Source organism: Camelus bactrianus, chromosome 6 (genome assembly GCF_048773025.1).
Source record: "Camelus bactrianus isolate YW-2024 breed Bactrian camel chromosome 6, ASM4877302v1, whole genome shotgun sequence".
Classification (NCBI taxonomy): Eukaryota; Metazoa; Chordata; class Mammalia; order Artiodactyla; family Camelidae; genus Camelus; species Camelus bactrianus.
In genome coordinates, this window is record NC_133544.1 from 73,801,748 (window position 1) to 73,828,222 (window position 26,475).

The following is a 26,475-nucleotide window of genomic DNA, read 5'->3' on the forward strand; positions in this document are numbered from 1 at the left end:
AAAGTCCAGAGGGCCCACATTTAAAGCATCCTATCATATGAAGAAAGGGATTAGGAAGTATGATGCTTAAGTCTGTGTTCTCCAACCTTTTTTTTTTTTAAATACACTTGTTTCATACTTCCTTTTTTCTTCTGCTTTTACACTTTCATTGTTTTTTGTCTTTTAAGCCCAGAATTCTCAGGTATTCAGCTGCCAGAGCTTCAACAGCACAGCCAGCGATGGTGGTGACAGTGGGGTCCCTAGCTCCCCTTCTGGGACCAGCAGTGGAGGGGGACCCTCCCGGAGGCGGTCGTACATCCCGTACCGGGACTCGGTTTTGACCTGGCTGCTGAAGGACAGCCTTGGAGGCAACTCCAGAACCATCATGGTTGCCAGTGAGTGGGGATGCCAGAGCTGGTTCTGTGTTGGGACTGGTGCTCTGCCTCAGAGAAAGGGCCACGGCCGTTTCATCAAGGGTCTCATACAGCGTGAGCGATGGCAGCAAGGCAAGCGGTCATGGGCTGGGTCGGAAGGGCTTGGCGTGTTTTTTTAACTTTCTCCTTTACCTCAGCCGTGTCTCCTGCACACACTAGCTACAGTGAGACCATGAGCACGTTGAGATATGCATCCAATGCCAAAAACATCATCAACAAGCCACGAGTAAATGAGGTGAGACCTTCACCTGAAGTCCTGGCCTCGTGTAGTTGACAGGAAGTTCTCCTTTCTCTCATTGAGGTCTTTCTCATTGTACTCACCCCAGCTGCCAAACTTGTTCTCTCCATGGTCAGAGAGTGAAATTCTTGCCACTCGAAGAAAGATGATTTTAAAGTTTCTGTTTTAACTGCTTTTATTCTGAGTTTATGTTGATGTATGCCTTTTTTTCCTATGCAAATTGCAGTGACTTTTCTGTTTTGGGCTTAAAGGAGCACATGAGAAGTTCTTTAGTTTTGAAAGCTGAATGATAATGAGAATATTCCCAAAGTTCCTTGTCTGCTTTGCAATTTCAGTGAAAAGTTCCAGGACAGGAAATCACAAACTGGTGGCCAGACACACATAGCCCAGTATACATACCTTTGCATTTGTGTTCCCTGCCTGCCTTCCTGCTCTAGGACAGTGATTCTCAAACTTTAGTGTGTTTCAGGATCACTTGGAGGTTTTGTTAAACCACAGGTGGGTCCCAGCCCTCAAGAGTTTCTGACATAATAAGTGTTGTTGAGGGACAGAATTTGCATTTCTGACAAGTACCTAGGTGAAGTTGATGCTGGTCCCAGGACCACACTTTGAGAAGACTGCCCAGAAGTTACCCCAAAGGAGTAATCTGCTTCTTCCAAACTAATTGCATGTAGCATCTCACAGCCATTCCAGACCTGATATCAATCAGTGGTGACTGAGTTCTCTGTTTCAGGATGCAAACGTAAAGTTGATCAGAGAACTCAGGGAGGAGATAGGAAGACTGAAAGCCATGCTGCTGAGCTTCGAGTTGGTATGTGGGCAGTCAGGATTTTTCTGTCCTCAGGAGCCCCTTTTCTTCTGCAGAGGGTCTGAGTCCTGCTGCCCTCTGTGTTCTCAGTGAGGTGACACTTGTGGGGCTGGGGAAAAAGCAGAGACAGGACGGGGACTACTCTGATTACCTGTGTAGTTTCGGATGGAGTGGGCACCCTCTCACTGTATCTTCTCTGCTGTCCAAAGGGCGTTTGCCTGAGTGGCCCCTGTTCTCTATGTGGGCAGATAGGGGGGCCGTGGCCCTCAAGAATAAATTTCCTTGAATTCTCCTTTGTACCAATCTGAGCCCAAATACTTGGGCTTCTGATTTGTTTCTGATTATAATTGTAAAGTCTTTTCTTCACTTACATCTCGTCTTCCTTCACAAGTGTGAGGGTGGGACCCACAAAGCACATCTCTCTCTGTGCAGAGAAACTTCCGTTCATTGAATGAGGGAAAGGATGAAAACCTGAAGGAGTTGGTTCTCCAAAATGAATTGAAGGTGGGTGTCTTGAGGGGACTCTGTTGTGCTTTACATCACCTTAGTAACAGATCTGACCTTCCATTATTCCTGAGCCAGGACTGCTGAGCCCTCGCCAGGATAGAGAGCTTCTATCTGGAGACAGCTTTTGTCTCCGCTGAGCCTTGAGTTGGAGGATGTGTCTGTCTTAGGGCTGACGACTGGCTTTCTAACTCTGTTCTCTCAGGAGATCATAATTCCCTTGGGATAGTAACAGTAGCCTAGAAAAAAATTATTTTCCAGTCAGTAAATCAACTGAGTGACATATATACTCATTGAGCACCAAAGAGGTGCTTAGCATGATGCTGTAGGAGATACAAAGAAGCCCCTGCCCTCCAGTGGCTTGCAGTCTAGTTGGAAACACATTTAAAGAATGGTTAAATGTCATAACTTATGTGAGTTAGACAAGAATTGCTTAGGAAGGAAGAAATCATAATGGCCTGGAATTTTCAGTGCTGGCACCAGTGCTGGAGTTGGAACTTGAACTGGACCTTGAAGGATGGATAGATTCTGTTAGACAGGGAGAAGGGTGAAGCATCAGGGTGAGAGAGGGTTAACATAAGCAAAGCCATGGAAGGGAGAGACTGGGCTGGTGTGAGTGGAAGCACAGGGCATGAGGAAGACTTAGCCGGCTGGTAGAGAGTAGTGGAGGGAAGGTTAGGGCCAGTTAGGAAGTTTGAACTTGACATAAGCAGGATGAATCATGGCTTCTTGAACCAAGTTGGTGACATACTAGAGAAGTATATTGGGGAAATAAGTATGACATTTGCGTATAGGATGAATTGGGGGCTCGAAGCAGAGAGACCAACAAGGAAAGAGACCCGCTGAGGATGAGGACAAGACATTTTGGAAGATTCAATTAAATGGTGATTCCCAGAGACATTTGAAAGGAAGAAGTGGCAGGCATTATTTGTTGACAGGTTAGATTTAGGTCTTACAAATGAATGTTCCAGTTTACAATATTCTACTTCATCATCCTGTACATTTTTTAAGTATCCTGGCTATGTCAGTATTCTGTTACCCAAACTAAACTTTAGGACCACATCACAGTTCCAGAAGTTTCTCAAAAATTGTATGTTTAGCTATATTCTGATTTTTGGTTCAGAAAATATCATCCCTCTATATATAAGAAATGAAATAGGAGAGTTAAATTATTTCAGGCTTATTAGCATTTTTATGTTATACAGGCCGGCAGACCTGGACTTGAACCTGCCACTTGCTGGCCTTATGACCTTAGGCAGGTAGGGGTGGGTGATGAAGGCCGGCCACGGGGAGGTGTGTTCAGCAGTGCCCCCGCAGGGGCTGTGCCCAGCCGCCCACCTCTGCCAGGTCCCAGTCCAGTCCAGCCCTTCAGCAGTACCCTGTAGTTTTCAAACTTCAATGCAGTGATTATAATATTAAAAAGGTTATTTCTAGGGTACATAAATTACTTGTACCTGAACTTGGCATGATTCTTTTTTCTTAAGTTTTCTCTTTATGAAAGAAGGACTTAGCTGAATCCAGTTCTTTTTCCTGGGCCTCCTCAGTTCTTCCACTGCCAGGAGAGGCTTCCTGCATAAGCATCAGTTTCCACCATAACAAGGAAAAAGGACCCTACATTCAACATTGTTCCTTCACATTTGCCCAGTAGTCTTAGCTTAAGGCCACTAAGCCTGGGTATATTTATTTGTAAAACTGTTCCTGATCCATAGTAAGCCCTCAGTATTTTGTTATTACTGTTATTATTTTATTACTGCGTGGTCTTTTGGACCAGTTTCATATAGTCTTCATTCTCCCTGGGAGAATTCCTCTCGGGGCTTTGTGGATCTCTGAGGTGTGTGCAAGCTTATGTTACAGCTCAAGGCGCTGCCCCTTGGGAAAGAAGCTTTTGGTCACAAGAGGCGGCTCATGTAGGCGAGGACGGGGAGAGGGGAATTCAAACATGTCTGACCAACATTCCCAACTCATTTTTAAAAATAACATTTATGGTGCTTTTTTCTAATTATAAAAACAAGGCCTGCTCATTGTAGAAAACTTTAAAAATAGCATTTACTGAGAGGGTTTCTATTTATGAAAGTAACACTTGATTATTGAGGAAAGCTTAGAAAACGTAGACAGCTCACCAAGGAGGTACAAGGGCCCATCTGGAGCCTGGAACAGTAACAGGGAGGACAGCGAGGAAGTGATGACGTGAGGAGTTGGGCGGGGTGGCATCGGACCCTCGGTCTGCTCTGTGCCAAGTGTCCACCACCACTTCCTCTGCCTCCGCAGATTGACCAGCTGACCAAAGACTGGACCCGGAAGTGGAACGAGTGGAAGGCCCTGGTGGAGCATTACAGAGTGGACATCAACAGGAGGAGGGCCGGGCTGGTCATCGACTCCAGCCTGCCGCACCTCATGGCCTTGGAAGACGACGTGCTCAGCACGGGTGTCGTGCTCTATCACCTCAAGGTGAGTGGGAGGGCACCCCTCCCTGAGCTGCCAGCCCCACAGGTCAGGGAGGGAGCCATGCACCTGTGAACTGAGACAGAGGCCACAGAGCTGCCCCCAGGTGTGCCCTCAGGAGGCTGGGCCTGCCAGCCACAGCGGTGATCTGTTTTGCTTTTGTATGAACAGAGCAGAAGACCAGAAGTCAGAATAGTCGTTTGCTTTTCAGCTGCTCCTCCTGTTGCTCTTACTTTTGTTCTCTGTGCCTTCCTCATTTTAAAGGAAGAATGATGCTGCTTGCATTCCTTTTATGGCTTCATGAAGCACAGGAGTGCAGCCATGGATGTGAAAACCTAACCTCGAAATCCCATCGGCACTCCTGAGCTCTCTCCGCAAACACAGGCTGCACACAGACAGCTTTCAGAGGCTAAAGGGGGTCCAAAGATCTGAAACAGTTTCCTTCCGACACTTGCCCACTTCATTCAACTCCCACCTCCCTATTATTTGGTTTACCTGGGAAAGAAGAAAGGAGAGAGGAAGTAGGTATAGGAAGCTTCAAGAAAGCGTGTGGGAGAGTCCAAAGAGCTGGCAGGTGGGAGAGGGGTGGCTGGGGCGTGACATGCAGCCACCCAGAGAGAACAGAATGACGGACGTGAAGCCCTTCCACAGGGACCTGGCTCCCCTGATTCTTTGTTACCAGGAGGCCAGGTCCTCATTTCTAAATGAAGCATTTTGAGAGTTAGTGACCCATGGTAGATAGAGTCAGATCCTGTCCTCATCAAAAAGGTTTGTCCTACTGTAGGACAGTCCCATGCATTGGCTGAACATACTTTAGGTGGCCAGAATCCCTGTGCTCACTGAAAATCCAGTCTTCATTTTCAAAATTATCCCCAGCTGACATTTAAAAGGGTCAGAGTTTATGGGGATGTGTTATGTTGCTGTCATCCCTGGAGAAATTGGGCTGCAAATGATGCAGTGCATGGGGTAGTGAGATGTCAGCCAGGCTACTGTGTTTAGAAGCTCTGTGTTCTGAGGATAAGCCCTCAGGGAATTTGTCAGAGACCAAGCCTCTAGGCAGAAAGTGAAAGTAGCTTATTTTTTTGCAGTATAAATCATCTCAGTGAGCATGCCTCAGGCAGGAGTAGCTGTTACCTTAATAACCTAAACACCAAAGCTTGTCGATCCTTCCATTAGTCAGAACCATGCGGAGAGGTTGGAGGTCAGGAAGAAACCAGATGAATTAAAACACTCAGTATTTGGATAGAACTGATAGAGCGGCGAAGCTGGAAGTCAAGTAGCAGAGCTGAGGGTAGCAGCAGAGGTTGAAGGATGGTGATGAGACCGCGTTGCAGACACAGGTGGATGATGCTGGGGTGCTGGTGTCATTGCCGAGTCAGTGCACCTAGGGGGCACGCCCTCCTTCATGCGTTTCTGGTGAACCTGAGGAATAAGGTTTCTAATCCTGGCATTTCTGCATTTTTTTTTTGTATGCCCATCTTTTGTTTGTTTAGATCCTGGTTTGGGTAGTAGTATAACAGTAGTCATTCAAGATTCTCTGTATTTTTATTTGCTAACTTAGTTCTAGACCTAGAACTAGTCCTTAGCAACAACCTGGAAGCTGTTTTGTTTTAGGTCACCTTGGGAAGGGAGGAGGCCGGTGCAGCACAGGTTACTGATATCCCGGACTCCATCCTCATACTCGCCCTTGTGCTGCTGCCTCTCCCCATAGAGAGGCGTAAAGAGGCAGAGAGGGCAGCGGGCACAGGCTATGTGGTGAGTGAGTGAGAAGTGAGATGCCAGCACGGGTTTTGGTAGTTTCCGCCCTGCAGATCTAGAAGTTGTGACGTGCTGTGGCTTCTATCCCTTTGAGAGGAATGTGCCTCATCATCAGGGCTGACCCGAACCCACACAAGCACTCCTGATTTGGTTGGCGGTGTCTGGAGACCAGCATCCACGGGCTTGTGCAATCCTCAGTGGCTGGGCAGGAAAGCCTGGACTCTGGCTAGTTGTGGGTGTGCGAGGGGAGTGGGGCACAGTGAGGCCAGAGCCCCGCTTTATTACTTCCTGGAGTCTTCCTTCTCACAGCAATTTTAGGGGAGCTGCAGGGACCTCCCTTCTGGCTGCTGCCAGTGAAGCCTAGAGTAGAACAAACTCTCTGGTCACTTGAGAAACATCCATCACTGGGGAGGTGGTTTGATGAGGTTGGAAAGTGTGGGTGCAGGACTCAGAGAGACCTGAATTCTATCCAGAATTCTCTTGTTTAGTATGGGGATGCCCTGGGTAGCTCATCCCCTGTCAGCTTCAGATTCCTCCCATATAAAGGTAGGGTCATAATACCTACATTTTGGTTGTTAGAGGATTGAAGAAGAGCTGTCTGTAGAGCACTCAGCACAGTGCCCAGCGCGTAGGGAATGGTTATTCAAAATGTGATAAGTATGTATCTAAACTCGCATCTGTGTTGCCGTGTTGCCGCCTCCCACTAACAGAGCTGTGCGGTCTGACACGGCATTGCTGTAATCCAAGGGCCAAAGGCCTTGTCTTCTACTAACCCAGTGATTCACTGACACTAACTCGTTTCCCCCTCCTCTTTTCTACTCTCTTCCAGTCCTTTTTGATTCTAGATGTGCTTTTCTCCCTTTTGTGCTTTACTCTTCTTAGAATCTGGTGTCTGTTAAACTTCATCTGCGGACCAAAAAGGTAAAAATTCCGTGCTTCCATGTATCTTCATAGAATGCATGTCTCCTTGAGACTGGACCAAACTTGGACCACACTAACCTTAGCCCCTGGGAGAAAGCTATACCCGTCTGCCCACTTCCTCAGACTAGAGACTCTCTGACCAGTGGCTTAACTTTAGGCTACGGGACAGAAAGGAGTTTGCCAACACTCATTGGACTTTGCAAAGAGCTGGTGCTGCTTTGTCATGTATTTTGTGCCTCCACCTTCTCGGGGGCTTCCTGGGCTGCAGAGTGAGTGGGCAGAGCAGTTAGAACAGCTTGGACCAATGTTGAGAAGTGGTGCAGGAAAGCAGGGGTGGGCGTGGGAAGACAGTGATGACACTCCAACAGGTGGACTCTCCTTTGGGGGCAGGACTGTCTCATTAAAACGGCTTTGTTTTTCCCTTTAGGAAGGGACGACAAAAATAGGAAGGATTGACTCAGATCAGGAACAGGACATTGGTGAGTGATGGAGCGTGTGGGTCTGACATGCTGTCTCAAGTATTCATGTCTGACGGGTTTCTTCAGAGGAACCTGGTGATGCTCTGAGAGGAAGGAATCTTTGAAGTCTGAGGGGGCTTCTCCTCTAGAGCTGCCAGGTTGTGGATCTGGGACATGAGAGGAGGAGACCTACCCCGGGGACAGTCCAGGTCTGGGCAGTTTCAGGTGGTGGCTCCTTCCTCTCTCGTCACGATGTGGGATCTTCCAGAGGTGGATTCTGATCACATGGGAAGGAGGAAGGAGGTGTTTCCTTGAACTGAGCCCCCACCTGGGTGACCCCCACCTCTTCTGTAGTCCTGCAGGGTCAGTGGATCGAGAGAGACCACTGCACCATTACCAGCGCCTGTGGGGTTGTTGTCCTGCGGCCTGCCCGCGGGGCCCGCTGCACCGTCAATGGCCGGGAGGTCACCGCCTCCTGCCGTCTGACCCAAGGTAGGACTGTCTGCAGCCCTGTTTATGCCAGGATGAGTGGTGGACCAGCTCCGTTCTCACGGGCCAGACCCAGAGAGCTCAGTGAGGCAGGCTTGACGAACCTCATTATTGTGATTAGTGTCACTATTACTACCACTACTGATCTATTCAAATTCTGTCTGTCCTTTGAGGCTGAGCTCAGATTCCCGCCCCCTCCACCAAGCAATCCCTGAGTGCTCCACCTGGAGCTCATCTTGCTTTCCCTTGGAGTACCAGAGCTCTGACTCGTCATTTCATTAATTCAATACATATGTTCAATAATGTGCAACAAATACATGTTACTAACTCAGCTAAATTATCAACTTATTGAGGGCAGGACTTTGTGTCACAGAACAGTGCCCTGTACATAACACGTACTCAGAACATGAGCTGGGATTGAATTCTCATTAGTCTCTGTGCCACAGGAGCAGTCATAACCCTGGGAAAAGCGCAGAAGTTCCGATTCAACCACCCAGCAGAGGCTGCCGTCCTTCGGCAGAGGAGGCAGGTGAGCGGGGTGTTTTCCACGTGGCTGCTGGCCTCCCCCTTTCTCCTGTCTTGGGGAGGAGTGGAGCTGTGGTTCTGCTGGGGTGGGGGTGATGATGGCAGCCTCACTGTGCTTCCCTCCCTGTCCCCAGGTTGGAGAGGCTGTTGGTGGCAGTGGCTCTTTGGAGTGGCTAGACTTGGATGGAGATGTCACTGCCTCCCGGTTGGGTCTCTCCCCTTTGCTTTGGAAGGAAAGGTGAGAAACAGCTGCTCATTCTGCTGTGGAACCTATTGGTTTTGCATCTCAATTCATTACAACATGGAGTGGGGATGAGATGAGTGTTGCAGCCAAGCTCTGAAAGAGTCCTGATATGAACCAACTTGAACAAGTGCTCTGAGGATGCTGAGCTGGCTGCTCCGCTGATTGCTGGTTGGTGGGGAAGTGATCCTGGCCCTCATTCATCTCCTCTTGGGTATTGCAGCTTTCTTCATCACTGAAAGAAGATATCATTTGATGTGTCCTGTGGCTACTTTCCTCTGTCAGCAGGATTTAAATGTGGTGTGTTTTTGGGTATCTGTACTGTTGCCTCTGGACCTGCCTCCCTGTAAACCCCTGTAAGTTCTGGCCCACCTGTGTGTGAGCTCGGGTGTGTCATTAGCTCCCAGGACTGTGGCTTCCTCTGAGTTTTTAAAGTTGTGGGACTGAGAATCCTTTTTCCCTCATAACCAAGGGTCCAGAAGTACACATCAGAGGGGCAGGAACTCCAGGAACAACGTGAAAATATCTTGGGGTTCTGCCCTCTCCCACCCACTTCATCTGCCCGGTGACTGTGAAGTGTGGGGCCAGAGTTCTCTTCGTGATTTGTGGCAACTGCTTTTCTTCTTCGCACTCTTCATCCATTTGTGTGTGGAACTCCCCTCCCAGAGCTAGATGCCTTGTGGGCTGGATGCTGGGAACAGTGGTGTCCTCCTGTTCTGTAAGCCATAAGTGACTTCTGCCTTGGGGACTTCCTGTAGAAAATGTCAACAGCGGACTCAGTGCCTGCGAGACCCCTGGTGTTGGGGGCTGTTTAGCACCGTAAGCACAGGGCACTATGGTGGCCTTGGTCCCCTGCATCCTTCACAGGGATCTGGATGCCCTTTCCTCAGGCCAGGAGCATTTGATGGCAGCTGAACATAGTGTTGGATCAGACCTTGGTAGTGAGATGTCGGGTGAGGAGCAGAAGGGCTCTGATGCAGGGAGCACGGACAGCAGGCAGGTGCTCACAGGAGGGCTGCTAAGGGCTGAAGGATGAGGCACCAGAGTCTAAGGGAGGATAATCCTAGTGTCGGGTGCCTGGGGGTCCTGAGGGGTGACAGGATGGAGCATATCAAGGCCAAGGTGGACTCAGGACTGAGGCCAAGGCTCTTGTTTTGTCAGAGTGGCCTCCCTTTTCATAGTAAGATCATGAAAGGAGGCCTTGTTCTATTGGGAAGACACACTGAGGATGTTTTTCCCAGAGTTCAGAGGTTTACAGAGAAAGGGTCTGCAACTTAAAGAGCTGTGGCTGTTGAAGAGATACGTTGGAGTTGGATAAAGCTGCCTCACTCTCTGACTCTATGACAGAAAGGCTGTGTGACCTTACGCAAGCTACTGAGTCTCTGAGCCTGTTTGTTCACCTATAAGTAAGGATTCTACTGTGTCTCTCCCAGGGGTCCTTGTGACACTGGTTGGAAGAGTGAGTACACATGGAGTGCTCTGCCCAACACCCCACGGGCCCACTGCCTTGGAGGCTCTCGTGGGGAGCTGCCTGGGAAGGCGGCCTCCCTTTTGCTTTCCTGTCCTCCCATCTCACCCCTGCTGACCCATCCATGCCAGAGAACACTGGTTTTCCCCCGCCTTTATAAAGTCTTCTTGGGCTCTCTAGCGCCATGGGCATGATCATGACCTTTCAGTAACATCAAGAATGTACCCTTTCATTCAGAGGACAGAGCGGGATTGGAGAAGCAGGCCTCTCCCCCTCGCTCCCTCCTCTTTTCAGCACCAGCTCTGAGAGCCTGTGGGCCGGGCGGTGGGTTGTGTGGGCTCAAGCCTGTGACTGGGCAGAGGGACGAGGAGAGAACGTGAGAGTGGGGACCCCGGCACATTGTTGGCAGGGCTCCAGTCTGGACTTGTGGCCTTGGCTCTATGACAGTCTCTCATCTCTTGTCGGCTCCAAAGCCTCCCTGCATCCTAGGCTTTCTTTCCATTCTCTTCCTCTCTGGTGGGGAGCCTCAAAGCCGGAGCTGACTCCAGAGCCGGGGAAATGGGCCTGTTGGCCTCCTTTTCTCCCTGTGTCAGTGCTCTGGACCTGAGAGCAGTTTGTCCTTGAAAACTGTTTTTGGCCCGTGTTCTTGGCATTTTCCCATTTGGAAGTTTGGGAGCTTAACCTTAAGTGCCTAGAACCCGGGGTCACTGTCACTGCTGCCACCCCCACTGCTGCCTCAGCGAGTAGGCGCTGCTGCATTCTGCTGCAGAAGCCGGCTGGCCCGGCAGCCGGAGGGCGCGAGGGAGGCCCGGTAGCAGCAGAGGTGCCAGAGTCACGCAGGGTGAAGGGCACCACCTGAGAGAAGCAGAGATCCTTGGCTGGCAGATAACTGAAGACTGGCCCTTAGTGATCTGCCCAGATGTGGAGCACAAGGTCAGCATTTTCTTTTTCACCTGCTCCCTGGGGACTTGGCTGATGTGCTTAGCGGTGGAGCCACTTTCAGACAGACGGCATGTAGCGTCTTGGGTGTGTGTGCAAGGTCTGTGGTGGTCCTCGCCAGGCTTGCTCCTGCTGTGGAGGGAGCTGCGTGGGGCCTTCAGAAGCTGATGGGCTGGCTGCTGCTTTCCTGGGAGGGGAGGGAGGAGGAGCTCTCTTCTAGGGAGAAGCAGATTGTAAATCTGAGCGTAGGGGACAGGCAGAGGAGGAAGCTGAGTTCTCTCAGGAAATTCAGAATAAAGGTCCGCTCCCTGCCCTGTGTATCTGATGGTCTGGATCTTAGCGGGGTGTGTCTGAGACCCTGTGATGGGCTCGTGTTTGTAATTCAGCCATATCTGATGATCTGGATCTTAGCGGGGTGTGTCTGAGACCCTGTGATGGGCTCGTGTTTGTAATTCAGCCATATCTGTGGGAGACAAAATTTGGAGCAGCGATACAGGCATGGTACATATAAATACGTGTTTAAAATGTTTCCCACTAACTGCTCTTTCTATTCTTGCAGAGTTAACTGGCTTTTTATTCCAGTTGCCATCCCTAGCCTCTGCCCCACATGTATCGAAGGGCACCTTTCCTCTTTTCTGTACATCCCACTGTGTGTTTGGCCTTTTGCTCACAGCAGCCAGCGCCCGTCTGCCCCCGGGCACTCCCGCAGGAACCTGGGCCCATCCTAGCCCTTGGACCCGCAGCAGATCGAGTCACCTCACAGCATCCTTTCCAGAGAGGAGCCTGTCTTTGTGTCAGCTCCACCCACTCCCCCATCCGTCTATTCACTCTCTCTCCCATCCATCCTTCACTGTCCTCCCAAGGCTACATTAAGAAATCTTAATTTCTTCTAGGGCAGTGGCAGCGAACTTTCTCTGAAGGGCAAGAGAGTATTTTAGGCTTTGTGGGCCGTGTAGTCCCTGCTGCAGCTGCTCAGCTCTGCCAGCGAGGCGCACAAGCTGCCAAGACAAGATGCAAACCACGGCGTGGCTGTGTTCCAACAACTTTATTCACAGAAATAGGCAGCAGACCACTCTGGTCTGCAGCTGTAGTTTGGGGAGCTCTGCCTTGTTACCCTCTGATTTCATCTTGCTCTGCGTAGTGGTAAAGCTCCGAAGCGGAGTGAAGCCCTTAGAGCATGCTGCTCAGACTGTTTGAGATCTGGTTCTAGGGTCAAGTCACTAGTGAGCCTCCAAGCCTGAGAGCCATGGCACCCTGGGGCTGGAACGAGGGCTGAAGGAAGGCTAAGCGAGGCCAGATTGGGCTTTTGTGTTAGCCTCTGGCAGACCTTACCCCTTCCTGGGCGCTCCCCTCTCCCCCCCCCCCCCCCCGGCCGATCGCCCATGCAGTGGGCTCCTTTAGAAACCTGAGTGACATGGACAGAGAGACCCCGCAGAAACAGCGTGGGAAGCCCGTGCCTAGAAGGCATGTGTGATCCAAGGAGAGGTTAGCATGTGGGGAGAAGCTGTTAGTCTTCAGAGGAAGGCTCTGACTCATCCATGGTTACACAGGAGCCTGATGGCAGAGTAAAGCACGACTATAATCTAGATTTTTTTTTCGGTGATGATGCCAGGGAATTAACCCAGGGGTTCTTGCAAACCAACAGAATCTTTTCAAATTTTGTACTATTGGAAAATTCCAAATACACTACAAATGATCAACTCGTGGCTAATCTTGTTTCATTTATATCCCCAACTCACATTCCCCAACACCTCCCCACTGAATCTAAACAAATCCCACACAATTTCACCAATAAACGCGTCAGCATATATCTCTGAAAGGTATGCTTGCGTCCCTTGAGTGGAGGCCAGCTCTCCTCTGTGTCTCCTGCCACATGCACGGGTTGGTGTGCGTCTGAGTTCTCTCTCCTTCAGGTTGGCTGCCTCCTCCCACCAGATCGAGATGGTTTCTGCTTCAGAGAGTGGAGGTGCACTGGTAATCTCGGAACGTGGAGGGCAGTGTTTCCATTCCCACGAAGTTTCTGGAGCTTCTGCTCTACTATAATTACAACAGATTTTCAGCAGATACCTTTTTATTCTTTTTTAAAGGACAAAGTTTCTTGATTTAGCTAAAATGTTTTATGTTTTAAAAACAGCTGCTTTACTTTCCCGATTATTTTCCTTAACCAAAATGAAGTTGTGTTCCTGCTAAACTCCCAGTTTAAGAATATGCTAGGCTCAGGGCTGTTCTCCCCTCCCGCACTGTGACATCATGAGCTGCTGTGACACCGTGCCTGTGTGTCCAAGTTGCCAGCCTCTCCGCCCTGACGAGTGAGGGCTCCCTGAGGGGGCAGAGGTGTGGACTGAGCTGGGGTTTGCATTTCCCCCGGTAACCGCAGCCCCCCGTCGCAGGAGGGTGCTGGGAGAGCAGAGTGACGGGGCCCGTCAGCCCCCGAGTGCTGGAGAGACACCCCCCGGGACCCAGGTTCAGCAGCAGCAGTGCTACGTGGGGGATCTGAGGCAGCGAATCGTAGCAGCACAGATTCGAGCCAGACAGACACCAGAACTGGACCGGACGAGCATCAGCCGGTGGATTAAAGACAGTAGGTGTCTGGTCTTCTTCTCTCTGTTTCACGCTGCCCCAGCCTTCTGTGTTCTCTCCTTTGTTTTCTTTGTGATATGATGGAATCTTTGGTATTAGGGGTTCTCTCCCCTCTTTTAGAGACCAGAAGCTCTTACACAGGGCTGGAAGCAAGAATAAGGGAAGGACCTTCCTTACTACCGATCAGGGTGATGGTCCTCCTGCTCGCTTCTTCGCACGCGCACACTTGTCCAGCCTCTGCTGCTGGCCCTGGTGTGTGCCCGCTGCCGAGCTGAGGCCTGGGCTTTCGTCCCCTTGCCCTGTGGTCAGGTGACCCGGCACTCCTGCCTCAGAGGGTCCTGTAGCCCTCATCCCTCGGCATCACCCTGGCCAGCTTTTCATTCTGTGCAGATGCAGCTGTGGCTGGAGGTGTCTGAGGCCAGGTAGCCAAGGGCAGGGAGGGAGGAGCTGACCTTCTATCAGGGTTCTTTTGGTTCCCAGATAAGCAGCGGCTGCTTGGAGAAGAGACCCGGCCGTCTGGCTTGCAGCAGCAGCCACAGCAGGACCGCGGAGCAGAGAGAGAAGTTGAGGCTGCCGTGCCATCTGATTCACGGTGTCGGACAGACCCTGAGACCCAACCGTCCTCCCTGGTCCAAAGCCAGAAGAGGACAGTGCAGCCACAGCTCCTGCGGAGACACACACTTAGGGTGGCAGAGCGCAGCTTCCGGCGAAGAAGGGTCTTGTTCCAGCTGGAGAGGATTGTCAAGAAGCAGAGGCTGCTGGAGGCCCACAGGAGACCGGAGCTGCTCAAGGCGCTGTGCCTGCTTCAGGATGGCCATCCCCAGAGGCGCCCCGGCCCTGGCACCCTGGTCCCAGGGCCTCAATGTAGGAGCAGATTGAGAAGTTACAGTTCTTTGAGCCTCCAAAGGCCCTGCAGCTGGCACTCACCCCAGCTACGCAGGTATAGCCAGGGGACCCTGGAAGCTCTGGCTGAGGTTTACAACTGAGTTCCCAGCCAGCAATCTTTCCTTCCCAGGGCCTCAGTTTCCTCAGTCTGTGAAATGGAAAGATGCGTCTCCTCTTCCTTTCCTCATCCCTTTTCCCTCTTCTGATCACTTCCTTCTCTGTAGTTGATACCCTCTCAGACTCAGGCTTTTCCCTGCTCTGAGTGGTGGCTCTTGCTTCTTTGAGGATAGCTTCTGAATGACAACTCAGCTTCATTTTTCATGTGCTCTTTGGACCCTGACTGTCCACACACATCTCCTTGGTCTGTCCTGCCTCCACCTCCATCTCAAGTTGCCTCAAACTGGACTCCGTTCCCACAGCCTTCCTCCCTTCCCCTCTCACCCGACCTGCCAGCTCCAGTGAGCTTCCCGCCCCACCTCCCAGGCTGAGCGAGAGCAGAGGACCCTCCTTCTGACTCCTGGGTTCAGTCTGGGATCTTCCTTGTTTCTTTCCTCCTTCTCTCCCCACTTTCAGTCAGGGTGAGGGTATGTTATCTCCCAGACTGCTTGAAGCAGAGGACTGTACCTACTTTTTTATATCTTCCAGGTCTAGCACAGGGCCTTGCCCATAGTAGGTGCACAATTAATGTCTGTCATTGTTATATTTGCTCACCAGTCTGGTCTTCAGAGTACTGGCAGGCTTTTTTTGTTTGTTTTGGTTTGTTTGTTTGATTGATTTTTAGTTGAAGTACAATTATTTTTTAACTTTATTATGAAAAAATGTCCAACATACACAAGGTTGAGAGAATCATATACTCGTCTCCCACATTCAGCATTTATCAAGATTTCCGTGTGCTTCGTCTCCCTCCTTTTTCTGAAGTAAAGCAACTCTTAGACATCATGTCATTTCAATCCTACATCAAGTATTCACTTCTAAAAAATAGGTGCTTTTCTTATGACCACATTGTCATTATCACACCTAACAAAATTAAGATTAATTATTCGATATAATAAAAAAAACTAGGCCATATTCAAATTTGGCCTAATTGACTCAAAAATATCTGTCTGCAGTTAATTTAAATTAAGATCCAGTAGTATGTACACACTGCATGTGGTTATGTCTTCTCAGTTTCTTTTAATCTTTATTTTTGCTTTATTTTTATTTCTTCATATCATTTACTTGACATAGAAAGTGGGTCATTTCTGTAGACTGTGCCCCTTTACAGATCTGTCTGTTTGATTCCTTGTTGTGCCGTTTAAGTTGTTCTTCTGTTCCTCTTATTTCCTATTAACTGGAAGTTTTCCCTAAAGGTATGTTTAGATTCACATTCAGTTTAACTTTTTTATAAGGTAAAGAAAATGAGAAATGGAGTGTGCCTGGGGCTTCTTTGAGAGCCAGGACTGTAGTCCACAGGTTCCTTGTGTACCCAGAGGCTACCGGGGACAGTGGCATTGGCCTGGTCTTGAACCTCCTTCAGAGCAAACTAAGTGGGACTTCATACTCCCTCTGTCAGCAGGGAGTGGGGACTTCTTACTCTTCTGAGATGGCTTTCCTTGTCTCCACAGCGTTTCCCTGAGTCTGGATACCTTCACCACGTCACCGCCTATGCCTGACCCCACTGACCAGTTATCAGAGAAAATCTCATCAGAAGAGTATTTGCCCCAAGCTACTTCTTACTGTCCAAGGACAGGGCATTGCAGCAAACATGCCCTCCGCTCCTCAGGCAAGGGGCAGCTCTGCACAGCCAGGAAGGCCCTGGCCGGGACGGGAGCCTCAGCCCCAGGCATCTGCTTCAGCGTAGGTTCCGAGTCTGCCAGCGTCCAGGAGATGGAGAGAGTGGGTAAGCAGCCCTGGTGGATAGTGTCCCAGAATTTAGTATCTCTGGGCCAGTCAGCTAACGAGCTGAAACCATGGGACAATCCAGAACCTTCTCCCCTCCCACTCCTTAAACCAGGAGGGCTAAGGGATTAACACCAGCAGGGCGGCAAAAAGAAGGGAATCTTGGGACACATGAGGCTGCTGAGGGAGCCAGCTGCAGTTCCTCACATCCCTGTCGACCTACACAGGCAGCTGGGCGTGGAAACGAGGCCAGGACTTTCTGGGCCAATCCACACCACCTCCTCCACGTGGGGGCATCCAAAAGGCAGCAGAGGGTCCTGGCAGTGAGGGTCAGAGACCAGGCCTAGAAGTCCTCTTGTTTGCCTCACGGCAGCCCTTTGAAGAGGCAACACAGTGCAGGGGACCCAGACACCATGGCCTCACTCATAGATTCCAGCCCAGTAGTGGATCATGCAAGAGAAAAAGGTGGTGGTTTACCTGACGCAGATAGCGGTTACTCAGTGGATTCTCTCTCCTGTGTCTGTGCCCAAGCCTTCCCGGAGCTGCTGATGCCAGAGGGGCCCCAGGGGAAGGAGCGGGATCTCCCAGAGCCAGAGAACTCTGAAAGTGACGACAGCCAAATATCTGAGGACTCCCTGGCCGAGAAGGGGTGCCGAAGCCTGCGGGACAGCCCAGGGGACAGTTACCTCACCAGTGGCCATGGCCACCCAAGGGCCAGAGCTGGAGCCTCTGTGAGGGTCTTCACTACATCCTCAGACAGTGGACTGTTCACCCAGACTCAGAAAAGCTTTTCCCTTGACAGCCTGATTGACACTGAGGAAGAACTCGGGGACCATCGACAAGAAGAGCCTTTCTTCATTTCGGCTGACGAGATGCCCACAGAGACTTTCTGGCACTTGCAGCCCTCCAGTCTGCCCGGTGGGGACCAGGAGGCAGCATGCAGGCTTGGTGCCATCAAGCACAGGACAGGAGCCAGGCTGGATGCCATCCTGCCAGTGAGCAGTTCATTTTACCTGGATCCACAGCCCCCCTGTGAGCAGCCTGAGTTGGCGGTGGAGGCAAACTCCTCTGAACGAGCGCACGCTGTCCAAGACGTGCATCTTTCAAGAGGGAGCCCTCTGGTGTCTGTGGATTCCTGGTTTTCCTGTGACTCCAAGATCAATCCCAGCAGCCCCTCAGATTCTTTATGTCCGAGTCCTAATGTCCAGGATTTTCAGCCTTGTGGTTGGAAGAGGCCTGGATACTGGCTAAACACGGGAGAACTAAAGTCATCAGGTACAGAAATAGCTCTGCCGTATAGCTCCGAACTGCCTCAGGGCGGTGCTGAGCTGCCCTGCAGTGTCAGAGGTGTGCACGCAATCCCTGCTTCTGATATGACCAGGCTGTCACTCTGGGGCCCTTACAGGCTTCTCCAGTCAGGAGCTGATGGCACCTTTCAGGCCAGAGGTGTCCCTGAAGCGGCCCAGCAGGGCATCTCTGAAGCTTCCGACTCTAGCGTGTCGAGCTTGTTGGCTGCCTCTGCCACCTCATTCACTTACATCGGCAGCGCTGGTGAGAGAGAGTGGGCCGCCCTTCAGCAAAAGTACCTCCTTGAACTGTCTCATCCTGCTTTGGAGGCCACAGAAGAGCCCAGGTCAGCTTTTGCCTCCCTCGAAGGAGACTCTGGTTCCCTGACCCAGGCTTCTGACAAGGGAGGAGATGCTCTATTGCCAGTTGGTTCTGGGGTACCTAGGAGTCTGGACTTCAGCAGCTTTCCTATTCATCTATCCAAAATTAAGCGTTTGAGAGCAGAGAAAGAACAGGACAGTTTGAGTGTCGAGATAGAAGGCACTTCAGATTTTTTTACAGCTAGTGAGAAGGTGAGTTGTAGTGGAACTTACTCGGCAGATGTAGAATCCTCAGCTTCTGGAATGACACACGCGCAGGCCTCCGCAGCAGAGAACAAGACAGTGCATCCCGTGAGGGAAGCACACGAAGTCAAAGAGAACAGCTTGGAAGAGTCCTCTCAAAGTAGCCAGAAACCTGAACTGATGACATCCTCTGATGAATGTTTCTTTCTGAAGAGCCCTTGTCACAGTGTTGTCACCATAGCCACCAAAGACCATCATCGTCCCCGAGGCAGGGCTCCCTTCGGGAGGAGCAGTGCAGACCAGGCGGGGCAATCAGGTCAGAGCGGCCAGTGCCCCCCACAGGAAGAGAACACAGACTCCCAGGAGAGCTCCCAGGAAGCGGTGGAAAGGCACAGCAGTCTTCCCTTTGCCTTGCTGTCGGGTCCAGAGCTGTACCTCCACTCTGCTCCCTGGAACCCACTCCCGTCTTCCCTGCAGCCACCTCCCTTGGAAACATTCTATGTGACCAAGAGCCGGGATGCCCTGACGGAAACCGCCTTGGAGATCCCGGCTTGCAGAGAAGCGAGAATGCCTTCCCCGCCCCCCAGAGAAGCCTGGGGCTTTGGGCCCAACCACCGAGTCATCCAGAATGTCTCTGTGAAGAATAAACTGCCAGTGCCATCACACAACCAGAATTCCAAGATGGTCCCATCTCAGCAGGGCACAGCAGAGAGGCCAGTTGTTCAGAACACCGAGGAAGTTAATGAAGAAAAGTGGAAACGCCCTGGAAATGTTAAAGAAGACAACCATAATTCAGTTTATTTTTTTGTCTCTCAGAACAGACATTTTCTTCCCTCTACCAGCGTAAAAGTATGTGAATTTGAAAATCAAGTTGGAATTTTAAATAAACACAGTCTTCCAACACTCAGGCAGGGAGAAAAGGCCTCTGTACAGTCCTCCTGCGGGGTCTCCTCAGACAGTGCTGGGTCTGGGGAGCCTCTCTTTGTGTGTGAACCTGAGACAGGTGGGGAAGAAGAGCAGGGGCAGAGTGCAGCCCTCAGACAGACCCAGGCCTTTGACACGAAGAGACAGTTTCATTCTGGGATCAGGTCTGAGTTAATCTATAAAACCATCAGTTTAGGCCTTGACAAGGACGTGCTAGGGGAGGCTGCTCTTTCTTTGAAGCCCAGACCAGTACATCATAGAGTAAGCAGCCCAGAGACAGCAGCCCAGGAGGAGAGTCCGACCCATGAGGGAGAAGGGAGGAATGAAACTGGGCTTCTTGGAAAAGCTCTCCATCCCAAAGATGGCTCAGAAGAGTTTAAGTTTCCACAGACAGAGTCTACATGTGGAAGAGTCCAGTCAGTTACACGCTCTCAAGAAAGAAACCACAGTGAAAGCAAAGTCCCTGGAAAGGCACAAGAAATGTTCAACTCCAGAGAAGCACCTTCTGGAAAGAAGTGGAATAAACAAGGTAATAATGCTGATGAAATGGCTAAGCTAATTAAGAGTGTAGTGCAGCTGGAAAATGGCATCTTGGAAATTGAATCCAAGCAGAGTAAGCAGCTCTGTGCTTCCCACACACTGGGAGTCAGTAAAAAGTTTGTGTTCCAGGACCCGCAGGACCAGGAGAGGGCTGACTGTGTGCTGAGGGCAGGCGGTTCTGGAAATGACGTATCCTTCAAGGATCAGCTCTCTTCTCCCAGACAGACAGATGATGTTATCTTTAGGGATGAGAAAGCTGGAGAAATGGAGGTTAACAGTAGCATTGGGAAGGATCCCCAGGTCCAGAAAATCACCCTGAGCCCGTTCAAGTTGAGGGAACGTGTACACAACATCAAGTTTGTGAGAGGGCGCACCTACCCAGCTGTGTTAGACAGACCTGCCAGGGACACTGGTGAGTTTTTAGGGGCATGTATGGCTTGCACCAACACCTCTGTTAATCCAGGGAGAACGAAAGCATTGGCTGGAGCTCTGTCACTGCAGCCCAGGCCTGAGATGTCTGCTGAGGAGGGTGAGCTGCTGAATGCAGTGCCCCCCAGAGGGCAGCTCTGGGACTTGGGAAGTCTTGAGGAGCTGGAGACTGTAAAAGGGTTTCAGGAAAGCCAACTGGCCAGACGCATGCATAGTTCTAAGCAAGAGGAGACAGAAGTTCAAGGCAGAGTTGAAGAAATGGCTGTACAAAGAGGGGGCCTACAGGAAGAAGACAGAGTGGTCTCAGTGACTCAGAAAGTCCCTGGTTCACGCCAGCGTTGTGTGGGCGTGTCTTTTAGCCAAGAGAGTGGCCCATTGTGGGGCCAGCCAGACTCCTGTGTGGCTCCTCACCAAGACCTGGGTAATACCTTCCCCTTGAATTCTCCAGGGCTGCCAGAAAGCTACATTCATACCCCTAATACTGTAGACATCTCTTCCGTTGACTGTGTGCTGGACCCCATGAAGTTGAAAATGCCCAGCAGCCCCTCAGTAACTGGAGCAGGGTGTCAGGACCAGCGTGGAGAGCCCAGAAGCCACGGCCTGCAGGGAGAAGTTAGAGGGGGCTCCCCTGTGGCACACTCTGGTTGGTGTGGGTCTGTGATACCCACGGCCATGGCATCTCACGGTCAATCCAGTGCACCAGGGAGCATTCCCCAGGGGACCGAGGGCAGGAGGTCAGCAAGCACCAGTCCCCAACACCACGCAGGGGACCTCAGAAGCACCTCCACAGACTTGAGTAGCAGGGTGAGTTTTCCTTCCAAAGCCAAGGCATCCATACAAAGAGGAACGGGAAGAGCCAGTTCCCAGAACAGGGCCTCTAGCCCATTTGAAAGGAAGGCCAGCTACCTCTTAGAAGAGCGGAACAGCCGAGACAGGGAGGTGAGGCCGAAGGCAGAGGAGGAGGCCAAGGACCTCAGTCCTGCCAGGAGTGCATTCTCAGCACCTGTGTCCCTGCCAAGGGTGCCTCAGCCGGAGCCCTCTGCCCATCCACCCACATGCCAGGCTGTGTTGGAGGGGATGGGACAGGCAGAGACCCAAGGGAAGCAGCTTCAGGACTTGGCGGCTGGGGGCACAGTTCTTCACTACGATGAGACTTCATTAGAGCCTGAAAGTTCTTCACGGGCCCCAGGCAGGCCTCAGTGTCCACAAGTGGGCCAGCCAGTGTCAGACAGGACCAGAAATGAGGGTGAAGCACAGGGAAATCATGTGGCATCTCTCTCTGCTGAACCAGGACACCTGTCAATTGATGAGAGGACATCTGTCCTTCAGGCCACACCCCCCTCTGCAGACAGCTTTCACCCTCAGCCCGACAATAACACAGGGCCACGGTGTCTCTCAAAGACTTCTTCCCACGCTGCCCCTGCTCTAGGTAAAAGCCATTGCACCGGAAAGCTGAGACATTTCCTGGGAGCAAGTGAACAGTTTCTTTGTCACTCCAGCTCTTCTGATGTCATAGAGAAAAGGAAAGAAGCAACCAGAAGAACACCTTCCTCTGCTGATCCTTTGGGCTCAGACCGGCTTCCTTCTCCTACAGCTGTGGAGGAGGACAGGAAGGTCACAGCCGAGGAAGCAGTGGCAGCCTTACCTTCTCAGGCCCCTTTTGATGATCCTGGAGGGATTCCACATGGGCGAGGCCAGTTTGCTGCATGGGAGGCTGCCGAGAATGTGCCCCCGGCCAGTCAGAAGAGAAGCCCAGCCCACCAAGAACCTGGAACTCTGGACAACACAGGTTCAGGTAACTTTCTAGAGGCTGCACAAGGAGGAAAAACAACCTGTTTTGAAAGTCAGCTTTTGATCTGTGATGTTGAGAATTCTGCCTGCCTCTCAGGGCCTAACCAAGACCAGGTCCAGTGCCTTGAAGCTTCTGCCAGCTTAGAAGAAGGGAGGGCAAGTCCCAGACAGGGTACTGTCCTCCCTGGAGCCCTGAGAGGGGTTGAACCGGAAGCTCCTTCGCAGCAGCACGTGAAGCGGGAGACGAGTGTTGGCTCTGGGCCAGCAGAAGCCTGCAGAGCTGGCAGTGAAGGTCCCAGGCCAGCTGCACCGCCAGATCGTAGACCCACGGGAGTTAGGGAGGAGGTCCCACGCAGATGCCCGCAGGAAATTTCAGGTTGTGTTGCCTCTTGGGGAAGCACTGAAGGTAGCAGGACCCTAAGGCCATCAGGGGGCCAAGAAGACAGCGAAACTCATTCTTGCCGGCAGCCGTGCGACCCTCAACCCATTGCTCCCCATGCTCGTTCCTCTCCTTCCATGCCTGTTCCTCCCTTTCCTTACAGAGGTGGTGACCTGGGCAAGGGGACTTCCAAGGCTGCCCCACACACTTGCCACCCACCCTGCATGGTAGCCTCCAGGGCCAGGGGAATGGATGAGAGAGGAGAGGGCCATTCCAGGGAGCCTGATATGCTCTTGGCATGTGGCCTTGAGCCCAAATGCATCAATGTGGAATTGAGGCCAGCAGATGGCGACCCTCCAGAGCCCTCCATTGCTGCTGCTGTCCTGCCTCTGGCTCAAGGTGGCCACTCCCTTTCTGCCCCTGATGGGAAGACAAGTTCCCTCAGCCACTTGGTTGCTGATAAAAGGTCTGTAGGGGATCCTGAGAAAACGTTTGCTGAGAAGAAAGCCGGTACGGAGCTTGAGGCCTCTCCTTTCCTCATAAGCAGGTGCTCTGAGCCACCCAGGAGGTTTCAGGACAGCTCTGCTGGTGGCCAGAGAGCACAGGGCTCTCAGCCTAAGCCAGGACCACCTGCGACAGCTGGCAGACCACACACCCTGAATTTAAGTGAAGGGTCTGTTGGGCATGAGCTGCTGATGGGACCCCAGGATGGCACAAATGCCATCAGATGCCTTCCAGAAAAGTCACAACGTTCCTCTGAGTCCAGGGATCACAGTGGCTTGGATCCTCAAGCCAAATTCGTAGCAAAGTTAAAGTACATCTCCAGTCCCTGGGTTGACAGTCCTTGGGAGGAGGAAGAGCAACAGAGAGACCAGGCTTCAGGTGGGGGTGAAGACCCTACCCGGGGCAGCAGCCCCCTACACACTGATGAAGGTTGCTTGGGCAGCTGTCAGATAAGAGGTGCGGGCGGAGAGGAGATGGCTGTGCCCAGGCCCACTGTGTCCAAGATGTTCTCATCAGGCTTTGGAGACTCAGCCACTGTTCACCTGGAGCACCGTGGAGCACGTGGGCCTGTGGCCCAGGGCTCTGGGCCGCCCTCCCCTGGCGGGGAGCAGCTGGAGCCTCACCATCGGCGCTCGCTTCCCGTGATTGCAATCTCTGGGCCCAGACACTATGGACCACAGTTCTCTGTGGTCAGCTCTTCCCGGTCCCTTCAGGAGCTGAACTTGAGCGTGGAGCCTCCTTCCCCCACAGATGAGAAGATACAGGAGCCTCGGAGACTGTGGACCCCACATCTCGGGGGCTCTTCCTCAGGGAAGTCAGTAGTGAGACCATCTCTGAAAGCTGAGGGCTGCGATCAGGAGGCCTCACCTGACTTGGGCGATAGTGCTGCTGTCCCCAGGCGCCTGCAATCCGCCCCCACTCCGTACCCTACAACTTCAGCTCTCTCGTGCATGCCAACCCCTGATCTCATGGCCTCTCTGGAACAGGCCCAGCAGGGAAAGCCAGAGAGACTGGGTGGCCAGGCCAGGCCAGAGGAGCCTCAGTCTGAGGCAGGTGGAGGAGCACTACCCTCCGGCTCCAGCGACATCAATCCCTGCGTCCTGCCCTGGCGTCCGGAGGGGCCTGTGTGCATCGGCTGGAAGCAGTATGGGTTTGGCAGTGCAGTCGATGTCTCTCGTGGCCACACATCCCAGGGCCTGATACCACCCAGTGTGGCCCGGAGTTCCAGCATCGACGATGGCTTAGGAGACCAGAACTCCCCGTTGCGCTCCCACCGCAGCACCTGTGCCAGTGCCCGGGGCCTGTTGAGCACATGCAGCAGCATCCAAGAAGCCCGAGGTTCTCATGAGCCCTGGGAAGTATGGGGTTCCTCATTTGCCCTGGGGACCCCCCACATCCTGCTCAGCTCTGAAGGAGCAGCCCCCACTCACGGTCCTGACAGGAGAGCTCAGTTCCCGGGTACCCCTGATGAAGCGAGTGGTCTGAGGAGGGAGCCCCCCCGGGCTGAAGGAAGTGCTGCAGGCCCAGTGGATGAGATTATGCTGCTGTATCCGGCAGAGGCGGGCGACCCTGCAGGACAACCCAGGATGAGCACCTTGGAGCAGGGCACACAGACACCGGGCTGCAGGCCCTGCTGGAGCTACACTGACATCTGCTCTGCTCAGTCGGACCTGGCCTCCTGGGCCAGCATGCACAACCTGTCTCTCCACCTCTCGCAGCTCCTGCACAGCACCTCAGAGCTGTTGGGGAGTCTCTCTCAGCCAAGCGTGGCTGAAAAGGAGCGGAATGCCAAGAGAGAGACCCCAGGTGAGGCGCCCCAGGCCCTTATGATGGATGGCTGCACTCAGACCACCATGGATGAGGCCGTCCAGACTGACCGGGCCTCACTACCTCTGCATCTCCAGGCCCCAGAGGCCAACTCTCAGAAGATCAGTGTGGTCCTTGACAGGCTGGGCTCAGTTATGTCTGCCATGTCCCAGAAACAGAGACATGTCCCAGGGACACTTCAGAAGAGGAAGACAGAGGAAACAGGATGGAAAACAACAGGGCCCCTCGATCTTCAGGAAGAAAGCACCCACTGCCGGCCCCAGAGCCTTCCAGTACTGTCACCCCACTTGAGTTTTCAGAAAGTCCCCTTTGGGCAGAACCTGCTTTCTGTGAGCCCCCAGCCTTCTCCTGATGCCTCCCTGCCTCCCAGCCCCCGGCCAGAGGAACCCTCCTGCCTGGCTGTCAGCAGCCCTGGCCTCAGCGCATCTCCCTCCCCAGGGCGCTGCTCCGACACTGCAGAATTCTTTAGGCAACCCAGGGTCCAGAAGGCACAGAGGCCCACCAGTGCCTTGCTGGTGGACAGGGCCTCCTCCCCGATCCTCACACTTAGTGCCAGCCCCCAGGGGTTGGGGCTCCCCCTAGGTGCTTTATCTCTCTCGGCCCCCTCAGCCCTTTCCCTCGAAGGCCGAAGGAACCACATCTCCAGCCCAGGCCTTCCCCTTTGTGCCCCCAGGCCTCCAGTGGGTCATTATTCTCACACCACTGATGAGTCAGGCAGCTCCCAGAGACTGGGGGCTCCCTGTGGAGAAGGCAGAAGTTCCTTAGAAGGAGGTGATCGCAGGTCCTTCCTTGAGGCGAGCTCCTCAGGCAGCCCACAGCAGAGCACAAAACTCCAAGTTCGTTTTGTTGAGCAGCCCCTGCAGCGGCATCAGCCCAGGACCACCACCAGGGTCCAGAGCAGGCCGCTGCCTCCAGCACCAAGAAGCAGGAACCAGAGGGGGGCCGATGGCTTTGTGCCTGAGGACATGGCCTCCCTGGCATGTGACCCACTGAGCAGCAGAGGACCGAGTCAACGGCAGAGCAGGACAGAGAGTGGAGGCGAGAGCTCAGAATCTCCAAAGCCGCCGCTGCCCACTCTGGACATTCCCTCTTCACAGGGAGGCCCCCAGTGCCGCAGTCCCTGCCCTTTCTTTGAGTTGACTGAGACCCTGGGGCTCCAGGGTTGCATACTGGGCCCAACTGAGGCCTGCCAGCCTGAGGGGCTGCTGCGTCCAAGTTCCCAGATGCACACAGCCCCTGAGCCCCAGCATCATAGCCTGGGGGACCTCCCGGTACATAACAAGTTTAGTGACTGGTGTGGGGTTCAGGATGGCTTTCCTGGGGGTCTAGGTGTGATGGATTTGCCAGGGGCCAGATGTGATTGCAGCTCTGGAGAGCAGGGACAGAGGCCCCCAGAACCTCCTGCCGACCAGAGCCAGGCTCCTGAGTGGTCCCAGAGGGAGCAGATCCCCCTGCAAGTTGGGGCCCAGAACCTCTCGCTCAGCGTGGAGCTTACAGAAGCAAAACTGCACCACGGCTTCGGGGAGGCAGACGCCCTGCTGCAGGTGCTCCAGAGCGGGACCGGGGAGGCGCTCGCCGCTGAGGAGCCTGAGCCGCACCCCCAGGGGGAGCTGTACGCCTGGTGAGCCCCCAGCCTGGAGTGGGCAGCAAGGGAGGGGGGTGTGGAGAAGAAAAAGAACCCAGA

The 26,475-nt window shown here is 52.7% G+C and overlaps 1 protein-coding gene across 6 annotated transcripts in view; it reads left to right on the forward strand.

Moving 5' to 3' along the window:
* Positions 1-26,475, forward strand: part of STARD9 (StAR related lipid transfer domain containing 9) — a 108,332-nt gene that overhangs the window by 67,535 nt on the left and 14,322 nt on the right. For 3 of the 6 annotated variants that reach the window (XM_074365967.1, XM_074365968.1, XM_074365969.1), the window contains 13 exons: positions 168-374; positions 551-648; positions 1,385-1,462; positions 1,892-1,963; positions 4,232-4,411; positions 7,512-7,563; positions 7,897-8,034; positions 8,478-8,560; positions 8,691-8,794; positions 13,595-13,785; positions 14,247-14,724; positions 16,274-16,548; positions 17,079-26,412. In XM_074365967.1, the coding sequence (XP_074222068.1) occupies positions 168-374; positions 551-648; positions 1,385-1,462; positions 1,892-1,963; positions 4,232-4,411; positions 7,512-7,563; positions 7,897-8,034; positions 8,478-8,560; positions 8,691-8,794; positions 13,595-13,785; positions 14,247-14,724; positions 16,274-16,548; positions 17,079-26,412 (11,290 nt within the window). Of the gene's footprint in view, positions 1-167; positions 375-550; positions 649-1,384; positions 1,463-1,891; positions 1,964-4,231; positions 4,412-7,511; positions 7,564-7,896; positions 8,035-8,474; positions 8,561-8,690; positions 8,795-13,581; positions 13,786-14,246; positions 14,725-16,273; positions 16,549-17,078; positions 26,413-26,475 lie in introns of those variants that run through there. The other 3 variants (XM_045524282.2, XM_074365970.1, XM_074365971.1) reach the window with 3 other exon arrangements.